General features: G+C 46.2%; 1 protein-coding gene and 1 long non-coding RNA gene across 3 annotated transcripts in view; both read right to left on the bottom strand.

Moving 5' to 3' along the window:
* Positions 1 to 6,219: 6,219 nt before the first annotated feature.
* On the bottom strand, positions 6,220 to 7,565 carry LOC123481874. 2 transcript variants are annotated; one of them, XR_006657412.1, is made up of 2 exons: positions 7,116 to 7,565; positions 6,220 to 7,071 (listed from the first exon to the last, which is right to left on the bottom strand). It is a non-coding gene; the product is annotated as an uncharacterized LOC123481874 (long non-coding RNA). The 2 variants fall into 2 exon arrangements; XR_006657413.1 differs by having other exon boundaries at positions 6,220 to 7,046.
* A 654-nt stretch (positions 7,566 to 8,219) lies between these two features.
* The window catches only part of paplna (papilin a, proteoglycan-like sulfated glycoprotein), a 126,826-nt gene continuing 116,610 nt past the window's right edge, over positions 8,220 to 18,435 (bottom strand). Inside the window, exons 22-29 of the mRNA XM_041847385.2 lie at positions 15,421 to 15,582; positions 13,701 to 13,828; positions 13,269 to 13,383; positions 13,036 to 13,182; positions 11,459 to 11,586; positions 10,792 to 10,900; positions 9,355 to 9,530; positions 8,220 to 8,946 (exon numbers count right to left, since the gene is read on the bottom strand). Coding sequence (XP_041703319.2) covers positions 8,774 to 8,946; positions 9,355 to 9,530; positions 10,792 to 10,900; positions 11,459 to 11,586; positions 13,036 to 13,182; positions 13,269 to 13,383; positions 13,701 to 13,828; positions 15,421 to 15,582 — 1,138 coding nt within the window. The 3' untranslated portion in view covers positions 8,220 to 8,773. The remainder of the gene's footprint in view (positions 8,947 to 9,354; positions 9,531 to 10,791; positions 10,901 to 11,458; positions 11,587 to 13,035; positions 13,183 to 13,268; positions 13,384 to 13,700; positions 13,829 to 15,420; positions 15,583 to 18,435) is intronic.

Here is an 18,435-nt window from a genome sequence, read left to right as displayed (position 1 = left end):
GATACACTGTTTGTGAGATTACCCCAGATACAGGATATAACTTCGCTTGAGATAAGACATGGTAGATAGATTGTAAGTCATCATTTCACTGTAAGGTCTACACCTGTTGTATTCGGCGCATGTGGCAAATAAGATTTGATTTGATTTGAGATGTTTGTGCTGTTCGGAGCAGAAACTCTCTAGAGTCTCGATTTCAAATGTAGATTGTCTTCTTTCCATCAAGGGAGTATATTGTGGTGTTTTCATTCTGATGTGTGTATCACGCCTGTTTCTGAGAAACACCACAGCATCCTGCTTCCTGCCCACACAGAGAGGAAGTTTCCATGACACTCTGCAGCGCTGCAGTGCATCATGGTCTCAGGCCTACCTACGTTCACATTGGAATAGTTATACAGTGCCTTCAGAAAGTATTCATTATTATTCCAAATTGTGTTGTTACAGCCTGAATTCAAAATGGATTAAATATATATATTTTTTACACACAGTACCCCATAACGACAAAGTGAAAACATGTTTTTAGAAATTTGTGCAAATGTATTGTAAATGAAATACAGAATTATCTAATTTACATGAGTATTCACACCCATGAGTCAATACATGTTAGAATCACCTTTGGCGGCGAGTCTTTCTGGGTAAGTCTCCAAGATCTTTCCACACCTGGATTGTGCAACATTTGCCCATTATTCTTTTTTAAATTCTTCAAGCTCTGTCAAAGTTGGTTGTGAATCACTCTTGCCATAGATTTTCATGCCAATTTAAGTCAAAACTGTAACTAGGCCACTTAGGAACATTCAATGTCGTCTTGGTAAGCAACTCCAGTGTATATTTGGCCTTGTGTTTTAGGTTATTGTCCTGCTGAAAGGTGAATTTGTCTCCCAGTGTCTGTTGGAAAGCAGACTGAACCAGGTTTTCCTCTAGGATTTTGCCTGTGCTTAGCTCTATTCAGTTTATTTTTATCCTACAAAACTCCCTAGTCCTTGCCGATGACAAGCATACCCATAACATGATGCAGCCACCATCATGCTTGAAAATATGGAGAGCGGTACTCAGTAATGTGTTGTGTTGGATTTGCCCAAAACATAACACTTTGTATTCAGGACATAAAGTTAATTTCTTTGCCACATTTTTTGCAGTTTTACTTTAGTGCCTTATTGCAAACAGGATGTATGTTTTGGAATATTTTTATTCTGTACAGGCTTCCTTCTTTTCACTCTGTCATTTAGGTTAGTATTGTGGAGTAACTACAATGTTGTTGATCCATCCTCAGTTTCCTCCTATCACAGCAATTAAACTATATTCCACTTTGACATTATGGGGTATTGTGTGTAGGCCAGTGACACAAAATCTCAATTTAATCTATTTTTAAATCAGGCTGTAACACAACAAAATGTGGAAAAAGTCAAAGGGTGTGAATACTTTCTGAAGGCGCTGTATGTGGGTTGGTATTACTATGGTAACCAATACTATGGTATTACTATGGTAACCAATACTATGGTGTTACTATGGTAACCAATACTATGGTATTACTATGGTAACCAATACTATGGTATTACTATGGTAACCAATACTATGCCACTGTATGTGGGTTCATCTGGGTCAGACCTTATCTTTCTGCTCTGAGTATGTATCTACATTCATAACAGTTCAAAACTTTGAGTTGATGTCTGAAATCATGTTGAACATATGTTACGAAGAATAACCTAATGGCTGCACCGTAAATTATTATATTTGACTGCTACTTGTTGCAAAAGGCACATAATATGATGCGAGTGGGTGGGCAATGGATGAACAGCAGGGTGACAGGAAGTTGTGTTAGTGGTTGGGGTGAAACTGAGCCCTGGAGGCCTGCAGCTCTGTGGGGGGTGGAGGTGGAGAGAGAGAGAGAGAAACAGCCGAGGAGAGGATGTGGTGAGAGAGAGAGAGAGAGAGAGAGAGAGAGAGAGAGAGAGAGAGAGAGAGGCAGCCGAGGAGAGGATGTGGTGAGAGAGAGAGAGAGAGAGAGAGAGAGAGAGAGAGAGACAGCCGAGGAGAGGATGTGGTGAGAGAGAGAGAGAACACCCTGAGCGCTGAAGCACAGCAGGATGATGAGAAACACCAAACATGTGACCTTCCCTCTCACCACAACCCAATCCACCCCTCTCCTCTGCTCAGGTCTCTGCAAACACAACCGTTTGTCACAGAGGGTTTGACGCCCGAGAATGTTCCATTTCTTTCTGTGTCACAGATGTTGTCACAGTCACAAACACAGCTGTTTCTGTTGAATCTGGTGCAAAAGAAATGACTAGTAGTGTAGCCTTTCTTCTTTAGTACCATACAATGCATATACTGTTCACTATCTCACCTGTGTGATGTTTCTATGTTCTATGAATGTAATTCTACATTATATAGCACTCCCTATACTGTTCTGAAATAAAGGAGTTTCCAAGACTCATATATCTCCAGTACTGTTACTGTGAGTCACTGGGGAAATAGCGTTTCCAGCTCTGATGACTGTTATAGCGATGGTCATTATGCAATCTGTTGGCTTGGAAAGTGTAGAAGAAAATGATTGTAGCTAATCTCATGCTATTTTACACATTTTGCCAAGAGGCTGATTTAGAGCTCAGGGATTGTTGAAAAGACAGGACAATCTCAACATTCTTCCCACAAATATTTGTCTTAATATTAACAAAATGTTATTAATTTGATAGCTGATACTTTGGCCTATCACACCATGTAAAGGAACAACAGTCAAATTTTTTACAACATTTTTCATAAAATCCAACTAAAATGATTTATGGCGACTCCATCAGACAACATAAATCATTTTAGTTGGATTTTATGAGAATGTTGTTAAAATAATTAGGCGGTTGTTCCTCTGTAGCTCAGCTGGTAGAGCACGGTGCTTGTAACGCCAGGGTAGTGGGTTCGATCCCCGGGACCACCCATACGTAAAAATGTATGCGCACATGACTGTAAGTCGCTTTGGATAAAAGCGTCTGCTAAATGGCTTATTATATTATATAACATGTTATTTATTTGAGTTGAGTTTGAGTTTGAGTTTATTTTTACAGGGACAGTGCACATTAATCAACGTTTCAGTAAAAGTGCCGGTTTTAGCCAGCCGGCTAATTTTCAACCGCAGTCCCTGGGCAGGTTATTAAAAACAATTACAATATAGACAATAACAACATAGAACAAGACATAGCATACAGACATAGCAACATAGGACAAACAAGACGTAGCATACAGACCGAGCAACATAGAACAAAAAGCAGCAAGACAAAATTCATAAAAGCAACAAAATGTTTCCACACCTCACAAGTTACAGACAACAGACATGGAAAGCGGCAACACACAGCTAGGGACCATGTTCACAAATCTGATTGACCTTTAGCCATGTCTTCAAGCATTTTGTGAAAGTGTGATATGTGGTGCAGTTGTGTGTGTCTGATGGCAGTGTATTCCAGACATGGGAAGCTCTCACAGAAAAAGCAGATTTACTAAAGGTGCTTTTCCTTAGGGGAACTACACAGTCACCTCTCATGGCAGACCTTGTGGATCTGCTGCCATATGTTTGGTTTTTCTGTTTAACAAAAATACTGAGTGGAGGGGGAGCCAAGCCATTTAGGATCTTGAATACAAGACATGCATCGGTGTATTGCACAAGATTTTCCCAACTCAGGAGCTCATGCTTTCTTATATTTATTTATTTAATTTATTTATTTAAATGGTGTGATAGCTAATACTTTGGTCTATCAAATATCTATATGTAACATTTTGTTAATATTAAGACAAATATTATATTATTTTCATCATTTCATTTTTACATTTAAAGGCCTTGATTGTTTAATTCTAACATTAGATTATTAAAATCTGTAATAAAAACCTCAAAAATTATTTTTGTTTTGTTTTATAGCACTATTATCTCCAAGGCTAATTTCTTTAGCATTTATAAAGCAAACATTATCCCTTAGGTCTAGCACAGCAAATATTTTAATTGTTTAAGCATATGTTGTAGAACAGTGATTCAAATATTTTCTCATAATATTGACAAAAAAAAGATTGACTCCATCAGTGACGGTTGACGAGCCACTGACGGAGTTGACAACAGATACTCAAAACAGACATATTGTTGCCTCAAAATAAAAGTTCAATACAAACATTTATAAAATATGGAAAATAATTCATTTCAAAATCCCCAATAAAAACATAACCATTCTATCAGATCTTTCAGCACTCTGCCGGAGTTGACGTTAGACAAAAATCTGATGACGTTGATGTTTTACTGAGTTGTTTACAAAAATTCATTCAAATGTAATTTCTCCTCAGTTGATTTATGACTCTAAAACCTAATTAGATATAATATGAATTTTGGTTCAGTATGTTACATCTAATCTATCAGGCAGATGGAGTTGACAGTTTATGGTTGTGACCGTGGTGATTTCAATATTGTTTGTTTAAATCTATCAACAGTAGAGAATGTTCCAGACCATGAACGGCCTTGTTTCACTACATGTAATGAGGACATGAATAAAGGGTCCTTATGGTACAGCTGACCCTGCTCATGCCTGATTCATTTAGGATTTCAGACCAATCTGACAGTTTATTTTTTATTTTTTATTATTTTATTTAAAAGAAAATAGGGGGTAGATCAGCTTTAATATTGCAGATAGATTGTGGCTTCCATCAATGTAATGGTCTGCATCACTTCCAATTCCCCATATATTTCTTTGTAAATACATAAAATATGTATATTTTTAAATATATTTTCCTTTATTATTTTTCACTAACCCTACCACCCCTCCCCTAATTGGAGTAAACTAATGGACAACAACACTTAGGCTTCTACTTCCAGCTTATACATACTATATACATTTTACGGACACAGTATATTTTACATTAGTTATCTTCTGTTTGTTTTTAGTCCCACCCTTCAGCTCCACTCAACCCCTCCCATCTATCTCTGAACACCCTCCAGTTTTGATTTCTATTTCAAATCAAATCAAATCAAATTTTATTGGTCACATGCGCCGAATACAACAGGTGCAGACATTACAGTGAAATGCTTACTTACAGCCCTTAACCAACAGTGCATTTATTTTAAACAAAAAAGTAAGAATAAAACAACAACAACAAAAAGTGTTGAGAAAAAAAAGAGCAGAAGTAAAATAAAGTGACAGTAGGGAGGCTATATATACAGGGGGGTACCGGTGCAGAGTCAATGTGCGGGGGCACCGGCTAGTTGAGGTAGTTGAGGTAATATGTACATGTGGGTAGAGTTAAAGTGACTATGCATAAATACTTACTTAACAGAGTAGCAGCAGCGTAAAAAGGATGGGGTGGGGGGGCAGTGCAAATAGTCCGGGTAGCCATGATTAGCTGTTCAGGAGTCTTATGGCTTGGGGGTAGAAGCTGTTGAGAAGTCTTTTGGACCTAGACTTGGCACTCCGGTATTTGCCATATATTTTTCAACTGTGATGTTTCACAAAAGTTCTGAACATTTCTATTCTCATATATTCTACATATTGTAAATTAAAGATAAACATTTTTGATAAGAGTATTAATATATTATTGATCGATTGACTGTGACTTTTCAGATCACCCAGTAATGCTATCTGCAGGGTTAGCTCCAGGTAAATGTTGCAATTCTTGTGACCAAAAACAAGCTACATATGGACAGTACCAAAACAAATGATCTAATGATTCTGTCTCTTCACAGCAAAATCTGCAGAGCTGGAATGGTTGTATCTCCCACTATTCCCTATAGGCCCTGGTCAGAAATAGTGCACTATAAAGGGCATTTAATTTGGGCAGCATACAAATACTTTAAAACATAACCTTAAGGATCCCGATCACACTTACGGACTAGTGTTATGTTATCTGTTGGAGGGTTAAATTTACACTGCAGGAAGAGAAGATTGGGCAACTTCATGACTGGTTCCTGTACAAATGACTGAAGAAGTGGAAACTACAGGTGTCACCACGTTTAAAAACCCCATCTCTAAGTCACATTAAGGTGGGTGTTCACACACACACAGGAAACAGATCCATTGTCAGCACCAGTCTCAGGTTTAGCCTGACCTCTAGTGGTTATGAGCGGTACGGCCTGTGGTCTTTCCTGACAATGCTTCCTATAGAGAATCTTGAGTTCTTCAAGCCTGTGATTATATTGAAGGGACTTGGGTAAGAGTAAAACGGGATTGTTCAAGAGGTTCCCATAGACTCAGACACAAAATATTTAATCAAAATCTGATTTTTTTTTATTAAATCACAATAATTACAAACAGTAGAATGAAACATGATGAAAAAAGTGTTCTTGCAAAACAAAAATGAACGAAATGAGTTAATATGAAACAGCAGCAACACTGATGAAGACAGTGGTTTATCTGGTACAGTAGGGGAGACAATATGTCAGTGGAAGAATAATGGAGTGACTGTTGAATTGATTCAGTTTAAAGAGTAGCTACCTACAGCGGACTACAAGGCAAGAAGGACCCTGACCTCACAGATGCATGTGTGTGTGTGTGTTTGGGGTGGGGCTCTTAGCACCAAAACAACCAGTCCCTCTTAGCTCCACAACAACCAGTCCCTCTTAGCGCCACAACAACCAGTCCCTCTTAGCTCCACAACAACCAGTCCCTCTTAGCGCCACAACAACCAGTCCCTCTTAGCGCCACAACAACCAGTCCCTCTTAGCGCCACAACAACCAGTCCCTCTTAGCGCCACAACAACCAGTCCCTCTTAGCGCCACAACAACCAGTCCCGCATAGCTCCACAACAACCAGTCCCTCTTAGCTCCACAACAACCAGTCCCTCTTAGCTCCACAACAACCAGTCCCTCTTAGCTCCACAACAACCAGTCCCTCTTAGCTCCACAACAACCAGTCCCTCTTAGCGCCACAACAACCAGTCCCTCTTAGCTCCACAACAACCAGTCCCTCTTAGCTCCACAACAACCAGTCCCTCTTAGCTCCACAACAACCAGTCCCTCTTAGCGCCACAACAACCAGTCCCTCTTAGCTCCACAACAACCAGTCCCTCTTAGCGCCACAACAACCAGTCCCTCTTAGCTCCACAACAACCAGTCCCTCTTAGCGCCACAACAACCAGTCCCTCTTAGCTCCACAACAACCTCTTAGCGCCACAACAACCAGTCCCTCTTAGCTCCACAACAACCAGTCCCTCTTAGCTCCACAACAACCAGTCCCTCTTAGCTCCACAACAACCAGTCCCTCTTAGCTCCACAACAACCAGTCCCTCTTAGCGCCACAACAACCAGTCCCTCTTAGCTCCACAACAACCAGTCCCTCTTAGCTCCACAACAACCAGTCCCTCTTAGCTCCACAGCAACCAGTCCCTCTTAGCTCCACAACAACCAGTCCCTCTTAGCTCCACAGCAACCAGTCCCTCTTAGCTCCACAGCAACCAGTCCCTCTTAGCTCCACAACAACCAGTCCCTCTTAGCTCCACAACAACCAGTCCCTCTTAGCGCCACAACAACCAGTCCCTCTTAGCTCCACAGCATAATATTTAAGTGCCTTTGAACGGGGTACGGTAGTAGGTGCCAGGCACACTGGTTTGTGTCAAGAACTGCAACGCTGCTGGGTTTTTCACGCTCAACAGTTTCCTGTGTGTATCAAGAACGGTCCACCACCCAAAGGACATCCAGCCAACTTGACACAACTGTGGGAAGCATTGGAGTCAACATGGGCCAGCATCCCTGTGGAACGCTTTCGACACCTTGTAGAGTCCATGCCCCGGGGATGCAACTCAATATTAATAATGTGTTCCTTAAGAGAGGGCAATGATGGGAGGTTGGGCTAAGCTTGGCTAGGGTGAGGTAAAGGGGGGAGAACTGGGAGGGGGAGAGAGAGAAAGAATAACTTAATTACAGAGCCTTCTGAAAGTATTCAGATGGGGGGGGAGGGGGGTGCAACACAATATATAATAAAGGTGTTCTTAATGTTTTGTTCACTCAGTGTAGATACATAGATTGTACAGTATGGTACATTCCCTGAAAGAAAGCATGATCTAGATTATACAGCTCTATCTGAACAGATATATTCTTACACAGTGAATGATTGAATCATGATGATAGTCCCCTTGATTCTTACACAGTGAATGATTGAATCATGATGATAGTCCCTTTGATTCTTACACAGTGAATGATTGAATCATGATGATAGTCCCCTTGATTCTTACACATTCTGATGATAGTCCAATGATGAATCATGATGATAGTCCCCTTGATTCTTACACAGTTAATGATTGAATCATGATGATAGTCCCTTTGATTCTTACACAATGAATGATTGAATCATGATGATAGTCCCTTTGATTCTTACACAGTGAATGATTGAAACATGATGATAGTCCCTTTTCATAGAAAGGTCTGTTGGAGTCTGTTTGGCAGTTTAGTTCAGAGTTCTGTTTCCCGGTACTAAAAACCAGGCCCTCCACACGATAGCCTGTTCTCAGATCTGTTTGTGATGTCAAGCCAAACACAACAGCCATAAGAGTTGAGACAGCACAAACATATCTGGGACCAGTCTATCCACAGGGCCCCAGCCAGGACCCTTCCCCTCCCACAGGCTTTTGCCCCTGGTCCACTGGCCCTCCTTGCCCCCTGGCCCTTACCCTAGCAGCCCATGACCTCGTTGCCCCCCTGGCCCTTACCCTAGCAGCCCATGACCTCGTTGCCCCCCTGGCCCTTACCCTAGCAGCCCATGACCTCGTTGCCCCCCCTGGCCCTTACCCTAGCAGCCCATGACCTCGTTGCCCCCCTGGCCCTTACCCTATCTGGCCATACCTGTCCTCTCCTTGGGCGTGTCTGGCACAGCTGGCACAGCAGAAACTAGAGTAGTACTGGCTTGTACACAGACGGGCATACACTATCAGCTCACAGTTAGCCAGCTCTGGCTGGTCCACACACACTGCTGGCCCACCAATACCTGAATCCAGCTCTACAGGGAGAGAGGGGGGGGGAGGGAGGGGAGGAGAGGGGGAGAGAGGGGAGAGAGGGAGGGAGAGGGAGGGGGGAGAGGGGAGAGGGGGAGAGAGGGGGAGAGAGGGAGGGGGGGAGGGGAGAGAGAGGAGGGGAGGGGGAGAGGAGAGAGAGGGAGAGAGAGAGAGAGAGGAGAGAGAGAGAGAGAGAGAGAGAGAGAGGAGAGAGAGAGAGGAGAGAGAGAGAGAGAGAGAGAGAGAGAGAGAGAGAGAGAGAGGAGAGAGAGAGAGAGAGAGAGGGGGAAAAAGAGAGCGTGAGAGAGAGAAAGTTTAACATGTTGTGAATTGACTTTTAGACAGTTTGAGACTGATTGATTGTGTTGAGGTTAGATGATTGAAGCAAAGAGTGGTCATCATCAGTGAGTTACCTTGCTGTGAGGCCTTGTTGATGCGTACTTCAGCTGTGGCGCTGACGGAGTATGTTCCAGTGTAGGCGTTACAGGTGTAGGAACCCTCATCTGCCGGCTGCACGTTATTCAAGATCAAACTACCATCGGATGACATCTGAACATGCCCACCATCTGGTCGCACAGGGACACCGTTCCTACAGGAGGGATAGAGGGACGGAGGGACGGAGGGACGGAGGGACGGAGGGACGGAGGGACGGAGGGATGGGGGATGGAGAGACGGAGGGATGGAGGGACGGAGGGACGGAGGGATGGGGGGATGGAGAGACGGAGGGATGGAGGGACGGAGGGATGGAGGGATGGGGGATGAGAGAGACGGAGGGATGGAGGGACGGAGGGATGGAGGGACGGAGGGATGGAGGGATGGAGGGATGGAGGGATGGAGGGATGGAGGGACGGAGGGACGGAGAGATGGAGGGACGGAGGGACGGAGGGACGGAGGGATGGAGGGACGGAGGGACGGAGGGACGGAGGGACGGAGAGATGGAGGGATGGAGGGACGGAGGGACGGAGGGACGGAGGGATGGAGGGACGGAGGGACGGAGGGACGGAGGGACGGAGGGATGGAGGGACGGAGAGATGGAGGGATGGAGGGACGGAGGGACGGAGGGATGGAGGGACGGAGGGATGGAGGGATGGAGGGACGGAGGGACGGAGGGAGAGAGAGATGGAGGGATGGAGGGATGGAGGGATGGAGGGATGGAGGGATGGAGGGAGAGATGGAGAGATGGAGGGACGGAGGGAGAGAGAGATGGAGGGACGGAGGGACGGAGGGACGGAGGGACGGAGGGAGAGAGAGACGGAGGGACGGAGGGACGGGAGGGACGGAGGGACGGAGGGACGGAGGACGGGGGATGGGGGATAGAGGGATGGGGGATAGAGGGATGGAGGGACGGAGGGATGGAGGGAGAGAGAGATGGAGGGATGGAGGGATGGAGGGACGGAGGATGGAGGGATGGAGGGAGAGATGGAGAGATGGAGGGACGCGGGATGGGGGGATGGAGGGATGGGGGATGGAGAGATGGAGGGATGGAGGGATGGAGGGATGGAGGGAGATGGAGGGATGGAGAGATGGAGAGATGGAGAGATGGAGGGACGGGGGATGGGGGGATGGAGGGACGGAGGGACGGAGGGACGGGGGGACGGAGGGACGGAGGGACGGGGGGATGGGGATGGAGAGATGGAGGGATGGGGGGATGGGGATGGAGAGATGGAGAGATGGAATGATGAAGGCAGACATAAGTTAGATAAGGGAACATTTGGTCTATTTATCCTGAGAAGCTACAACATATTCAGCTACTAATGAAGGTCTGGTCAACCTAATTCTATGTTCATCATACGGTGTATTATGACACTGCTCCAATGGAAAGCAAAACCATTCACAGCTCCATATCTCACCTGGACCAGCCCACGTTGACGTTGTCCCCAGACACCACACAGGGGAGCAGGGCTGTGCTGCCCTGAGACACCTGCACATTGTTAGGGGCCATGGTGATTCTCAGGTCTCCTTAGAGGTAAATACAATAACAACAAGAGAGGTGAGACAGGTGTGACAGAGGTGAGACAGGTGTAACAGAGGTGAGACAGGTGTAACAGAGGTGAGACAGGTGTAACAGAGGTGAGACAGGTGTAACAGAGGTGAGACAGGTGTGACAGAGGTGAGACAGGTGTAACAGAGGTGAGACAGGTGTAACAGAGGTGAGACAGGTGTGACAGAGGTGAGACAGGTGTGACAGAGGTGAGACAGGTGTAACAGAGGTGAGACAGGTGTGACAGAGGTGAGACAGGTGTGACAGAGGTGAGACAGGTGTAACAGAGGTGAGACAGGTGTGACAGAGGTGAGACAGGTGTGACAGAGGTGAGACAGGTGTAACAGAGGTGAGACAGGTGTGAAAGACAGATGTGTACCAGTGAGACAGGTATGGCCCAGTCAGGTATGGGAGACAGGTATGGCCCAGTCAGGTATGTGAGACAGGTATGGCCCAGTCAGGTATGGGAGACAGGTATGGCCCAGTCAGGTATGTGAGACAGGTGTGTGCGGGTCAGGTGTGTCTGGGCCAATCACCTTGTACTTTGAGCGTGAGCTGTCTTTGCTCCAGCTGGCTGTGGGTGGAGCCTGTACAGGTGTAGACACCTGAGTCATCTGACGTCAACTGACCAATCACAAGGGTGCCGTCCGCATGCTGTGCATGTCTACATAGAAACAACCAATCACATTTACACATGGGGGCAGAAACAACCAATCACATTTACACATGGGGGCAGAAACAACCAATCACATTTACACATGGGGGCAGAAACAACCAATCACATTTACACATGGGGGCAGAAACAACCAATCACATTTACACATGGGGGCAGAAACAACCAATCACATTTACACATGGGGGCAGAAACAACCAATCACATTTACACATGGGGGCAGAAACAACCAATCACATTTACACATGGGGGCAGAAACAACCAATCACATTTACACATGGGGGCAGAAACAACCAATCACATTTACACATGGGGCAGAAACAACCAATCACATTTACACATGGGGGCAGAAACAACCAATCACATTTACACATGGGGGCAGAAACAACCAATCACATTTACACATGGGGGCAGAAACAACCAATCACATTTACACATGGGGGCAGAAACAACCAATCACATTTACACATGGGGGCAGAAACAACCAATCACATTTACACATGGGGGCAGAAACAACCAATCACATTTACACATGGGGGCAGAAACAACCAATCACATTTACACATGGGGGCAGAAACAACCAATCACATTTACACATGGGGGCAGAAACAACCAATCACATTTACACATGGGGGCAGAAACAACCAATCACATTTACACATGGGGGCAGAAACAACCAATCACATTTACACATGGGGGCAGAAACAACCAATCACATTTACACATGGGGGCAGAAACAACCAATCACATTTACACATGGGGCAGAAACAACCAATCACATTTACACATGGGGCAGAAACAACAAATCACAGTCAACTTTATGACAATAGATTTCAACTTATCCAAACAACGTTGTTCTCAACATTTTCTCTTTAGACTCTGGCTTTAAGAGTTCAAAGGAAAGACGTGTCTTGCTGTGGCCACAAAACACTAACTAACTGAGCAACTGACTGACTGTAGTTTAACCCTGACGTAGAACATAAAGCGTTTAATAGAACAACCTGAGAGTTGGGAAAACTTTTAGAATGTTGAATATCGCTCTAATTCTAGACATTCCGTGACATAGCGTTTGTTTAAATATGCCCCGTTTCATGTTAATGGGGAGCTTAACATGGCTGCCATAGAATGTTGTGGTGTCATGTAAAATGCATCATAATGCAGAAACCTCAATGTCCCAACTCTCTAAATCAAATCAAATCAAGCTTCCAGACAAGAATGCAACACAATGTGCTTCACAGGAACAAAACTAATAAAAAACAATGGAAATAAAAAACTGTAATATTTACTAGACAACAAACATCAAGAGGATAAAAAACAAAATAATAACAATAAAAACTGAACGGAAAAAACAAAAGCTAAAAAAGGTATTAAGATCTCTTTTATATATCTCTAAATCAATCTCTAAATCCATGGCTCTGACCCCAGGACCAGCACTGCTACCTGAGAGAGTTGAGCGCCTGTCCTCCTCTGGTCCACTGGATGCTGACCGAGGAGAGGGCAGAGGTTGGGATGATCTTACAGGCTAGTCTGACCGTCTGTCCTGCTTTCCCCTCCACAGACGACGAACCTGATCGGTCTATACTGAACCTGAACCATCACACACAGAGAGGACGGGTTGGTGGATGGGACTGTGTGTGTGTGTGTGTGTGTGTATGTGGGTGTGTGACTCCTACCTGGGTGAGGGCTGGCGCTGAGGTACTGATGGCAGTTTAACTCCTGTCCTGTCTGCTCCATCCTGGAGGAGGCTTGCTGTCCCGTCCTGTACTAACTGGGACCCTCTGGAGTCCTCTGTCAAACACACAGTGATTCGGTTCAAGGTCCCCACAAGGATGGTTAAAACAAACACACAGTGATTCGGTTCAAGGTCCCCACAAGGATGGTTAAACACACACACACAGTGATTCGGTTCAAGGTCCCCACAGGGATGGTTAAAACAAACACACAGTGATTCGGTTCAAGGTCCCCACAGGGATGGTTAAAACAAACACACAGTGATTCGGTTCAAGGTCCCCACAAGGATGGTTAAAACAAACACACAGTGATTCGGTTCAAGGTCCCCACAAGGATGGTTAAACACACACACAGACAGACATGTCTCTTCATACCTGAGACAGACAGATATATGTAGCGGTGATCTCTCTCACGGTCACGCGTTGCCACACAGAGCAACCAACCAGAGTCAGCCTTGGTTAGAGGACCAACTAACAGGGAACCATTGGGCTGCGGATGATGCCTGGGGGAAGGATTTGACAGTTGCACACTCTTAAAATACCCAGCATATAGTGCATATAGTATACCCCCAGAACACAGAATAGATTATTTAAGCAATTAAGGCCTGAAGGAGTGCGGTATCTGGCCACCGCTAAGGGCTGTTCTTCTGCCCGGATGCAGCCGTTAGCCGTGATATATTGGCCATATACCGCAAACCCCCCCGAGGTGCCTTATTGCTATTGTAAACTGGTTACCAACGTAATTGGAAGAGTCAAAATAAATGTTTTGTCATACCCGTGGTATACACGGTCTGATATACCACAGCTTTCAGCCAATCAGCATTCAGGGCTCGAACCACCCAGTTTATAATACAATAAACTGAACAAAAAATATAAACACAACATGCAACAATTGCAAAGATTTTACTGAGTTACACAGTTCATATGAGGAAATCAGTCAATTGAAATAAATAAATTAAGCCCTAATCGATGGATTTCACATGACTGGGAATGCAGATATGCATCTGTTGGTCACAGATACCTTTAAAAAAAAAAAGGTAGGGCAGTGGATCAGAAAACCAGTCAGTATCTGGTGTGACCACCATTTGCCTCATGCAGCGCGACACATCTCCTTCCCATAGAGTTGATCAGGCTGTTGATTGTGGCTTGTGGAATGTTGTCCCACTCCTCTTCAATGGCTGTGTGAAGTTGCTGGAAACTGCCGGGAACTGGAACATGCTGTCGTACACGTCGATCCAGTGCAATCCCAAACAGGCTCAATGGGTGACATGTCTGGTGAGTATGCAGGCCATGGAAGAACTGGGACATTTTCAGCTTCCAGGAATTTTGTACAGATCCTTGCGACATGGGGCCGTGCATTATCATGCTGAAACATGAGGTGATGGCGGCAGATGAATGGCATGACAACGGGCCTCAGGATCTCGTCACGGTATCTCTTATGCCTGCTCATACCATAACCCCACCGCCACCATGGCGCACTCTGTTCACAACGTTGACATGAGCAAACCGCTCGCCCACATGACCGGGATTCATCCGTGAAGAACACACTTCTCCAGCGTGCCAGTGGCCATCGAAGGTGAGCGTTTGCCCACTGAAGTCAGTTATGACGCCGAACTGCAGTCAGGTCAAGACCCTGGTGAGGATGACGAGCACGCAGATGAGCTTCCCTGAGACGGTTTCTGACAGTTTGTGCAGCAATTATTATTGTTGTGCAAACCCACAGTTTTATCAGCTGTCCAGGTGGCTGGTCTCAGACGATCCCGCAGGTGAAGAAGCCGGATGTGGAGGTCCTGGGCTGGCGTGGTTACACGTGGTCTGTGGTTGTGAGGCCGGTTGGACGTACTGCCAAATTCTCTAAAACGACGTTGGAGGCAGCTTATGGTATAGAAATGAACATTCAATTCTCTAGCAACAGCCAATTGCACGCTCCCTGAAAACTTGAGACATATGTTGCATTGTGTTGTGTGACAAAACTGCACATTTTAGAGTGGCCTTTTATTGTCCCCAGCACAAGGTGCAACTGTGTAATGATCATGCTGTTTAATCAGCTTCTTGATATGCTAAATGATTAAAATGTCAAATGTAGTGTGCTCACCTAGAGGTAGTGAGAGGAACTCCATCCCGCCTCCACTCCACTATGACGGTGGAGGATGGAGCTGGAGAGACTCTGCAGGGTAGCACCACCGTCTGTCCCACCAGAGCCTCCACCGTAGATGGGTCGGACTGGTCGATCTTCACCCCCCCTGGCTGAGTCAGGCTGGAGGAGGGGTGGGGTTTTGAGTGGGACAAGAGGAAGAGAGGACAAGGGAAAGACATGGAAAGAAAGAGAGAAAGAAAAGACAGAGGGAAAGAGAAAAGGAGAGTAGGAAAGAGAAAAGGAGGGAGGAGAGAGGAGAGGAGAGGAGAGGAGAGGAGAGGAGAGGAGAGGAGAGGAGAGGAGAGGAGAGAGAGGAGAGGAGAGGGAGAGGAGAGGAGAGGAGAGGAGAGGAGAGAGAGAGGAGAGGAGAGAGGGGAAAGGAGGGAGGAGAGAGAGGAGAGGGAGAGGGAAGAGGGGGAGAGGAGAGGGGAGAGGAGGGAGGAGAGAGAGGGGGGGAGAGGAGAGAGGGGAGTGGGGAGAGGGGAGAGGGGAGAGAGGAAAAGGAGGGAGGACAGAGGGGAGAGGGGAGAGGGGAGAGGAGAGAGGGGAGAGGGGAGAGGGGGAGAGGGAGAGGGGAGAGGGGAAAAGGAGGGAGGAGAGAGGAGAGGGGAGAGGGAAGAGTGGAGAGGAGAGGGGAGAGGAGGGAGGAGAGAGAGGGGAGGGGAGAGGAGAGGAGAGAGGAGAGGAGAGAGGGGAGAGGGGAGAGGGGGAGAGGAGAGGAGAGAGGGGAGAGGAGAGAGGAGAGAGAGGAGAGGAGAGAGGGGAGAGGGGAGAGGGGGAGAGGAGAGGAGAGAGAGGAGAGGAGAGAGGGGAGAGGGGAGAGGGGGAGAGAGAGGAGAGAGGGGAGAGGAGAGAGGAGAGAGGAGAGAGGAGAGAGGAGAGGAGAGAGGGGAGAGGAGAGAGGGGAGAGGGGAGAGGGGAGGACAGGGGAGAGAGGGGAGATGGAAAGAGAAAGGAGAGAGTAGAGAGGGAAAGGAAGAAAATGTACATGAAGAAAATAAAGAGAGAACATGGAGAAAGTCACTTTATGCTTGATCATTTTGGCAACAGCATAGCGGGTCCAGCAGTCTGTCACCAAAGTTAAGCATAAAGCTTAGCCTGGTCCAGGCTTCAGTCGAGTCACATAGAGCTAGACAGCATAGAAATGGAAATGTGACATTCTATTTCTATTGGAGATAGAGGAGTCCAGATGAGGCACATGTAACAGGAACACAGGAGACCACAGCACCACAGCACCACACGATGAGACCACAGCACCACAGCACCACACGATGAGACCACAGCACCACAGCACCACACGATGAGACCACAGCACCACACGATGAGACCACAGCACCACACGATGAGACCACAGCACCACACGATGAGACCACAGCACTACAGCACCACATGATGAGACCACAGCACCACACCACCACACGATGAGACCACAGCACCACACCACACGATGAGACCACAGCACTACAGCACCACATGATGAGACCACAGCACCACAGCACCACACGATGAGACCACAGCACCACACCACCACACGATGAGACCACAGCACCATACCACCACACCACCACACGATGAGACCAGACCACAGCACCACACGATGAGACCACAGCACCACACGATGAGACCACAGCACCACATGATGAGACCACAGCACCACACGATGAGACCACAGCACCACACGATGAGACCACAGCACCACAGCACCACACCAGTAGCAGCAGAGGAGTTCATCTAGTCAACAGCTTGTCTACAGAGGGTTGTGCACAACTAAGACTAAGGGTTAACTAAGACTAAGGTGAAACTAGACCAGGTGTAAAACCTAATCGTTATTGTTACTGGATTAATGTGGCAAGGAGGATCAAAGACCACCCTGCACGTAGGCTACTGAGCAAGACAGACAGACCGACAGATGGACAGACAGACCGACAGATGGACAGACAGACCGACAGACCGACAGACGAGGATGTGTTGAGCGTCACAGCAGATTCTTTATTAGTTTGATTGGATAACATCATATTAGTTTGATTGGATAACATCATATTAGTTTGATTGGATAACATCATATTAGTTTGATTCGATAACGTCATATTAGTTTGATTGGATCACAGGAAGCACATAGACACAACAAAGACACAGGAAGGAGGCAAGCACTAAGACACTAAAACACTAATTGAACACTAATATCCATGAGCCGCAGACAGCAGAGGGTAGCAGGGCACCAATCTACACGAGGAAACAGACAGAGGCATAAAGCACTGTCCAATATCGTTACCAAAGGTTAAAGGTCAAGCATGGTGTGTTGCTGCGTGTGAGAGAAGTATCTCTGGTAACGACAGTGAGGTGAAAGTGTGGTGATAGTGAGGTGATAGTGAGGTGATAGTGAGGTGATACTGAGGTGATACTGAGGTGATAGTGAGGTGATAGTGAGGTGATAGTGAGGTGATAGTGTGGAGATAGTGAGGTGAAAGTGAGGAGATAGTGTGGAGATAGTGTGGAGATAGTGTGGAGATAGTGAGGTGATAGTGTGGAGATAGTGTGGAGATAGTGAGGTGATAGTGAGGTGATAGTGTGGAGATAGTGAGGTGATAGTGAGGAGATAGTGAGGTGATAGTGTGGAGATAGTGAGGAGATAGTGAGGTGATAGTGTGGAGATAGTGAGGAGATAGTGAGGTGATAGTGAGGTGATAGTGAGGTGATAGTGAGGTGATAGTGAGGTGATAGTGAGGTGATAGTGTGGAGATAGTGAGGAGATAGTGAGGTGATAGTGAGGTGATAGTGTGGAGATAGTGTGGTGATAGTGAGGTGATAGTGTGGTGATAGTGTGGTGATAGTGTGGTGATAGTGAGGAGATAGTGAGGTGATAGTGAGGTGATAGTGAGGTGATAGTGTGGTGATAGTGAGGTGATAGTGTGGAGATAGTGTGGAGATAGTGAGGTGATAGTGAGGTGATAGTGTGGAGATAGTGAAGTGATA

Source organism: Coregonus clupeaformis, chromosome 25, assembly GCF_020615455.1.
Source record: "Coregonus clupeaformis isolate EN_2021a chromosome 25, ASM2061545v1, whole genome shotgun sequence".
Lineage (NCBI taxonomy): Eukaryota > Metazoa > Chordata > Actinopteri > Salmoniformes > Salmonidae > Coregonus > Coregonus clupeaformis.
Note: the sequence above shows the minus strand (reverse complement) of the source record. Positions and strands in the feature narration are given on the sequence as shown.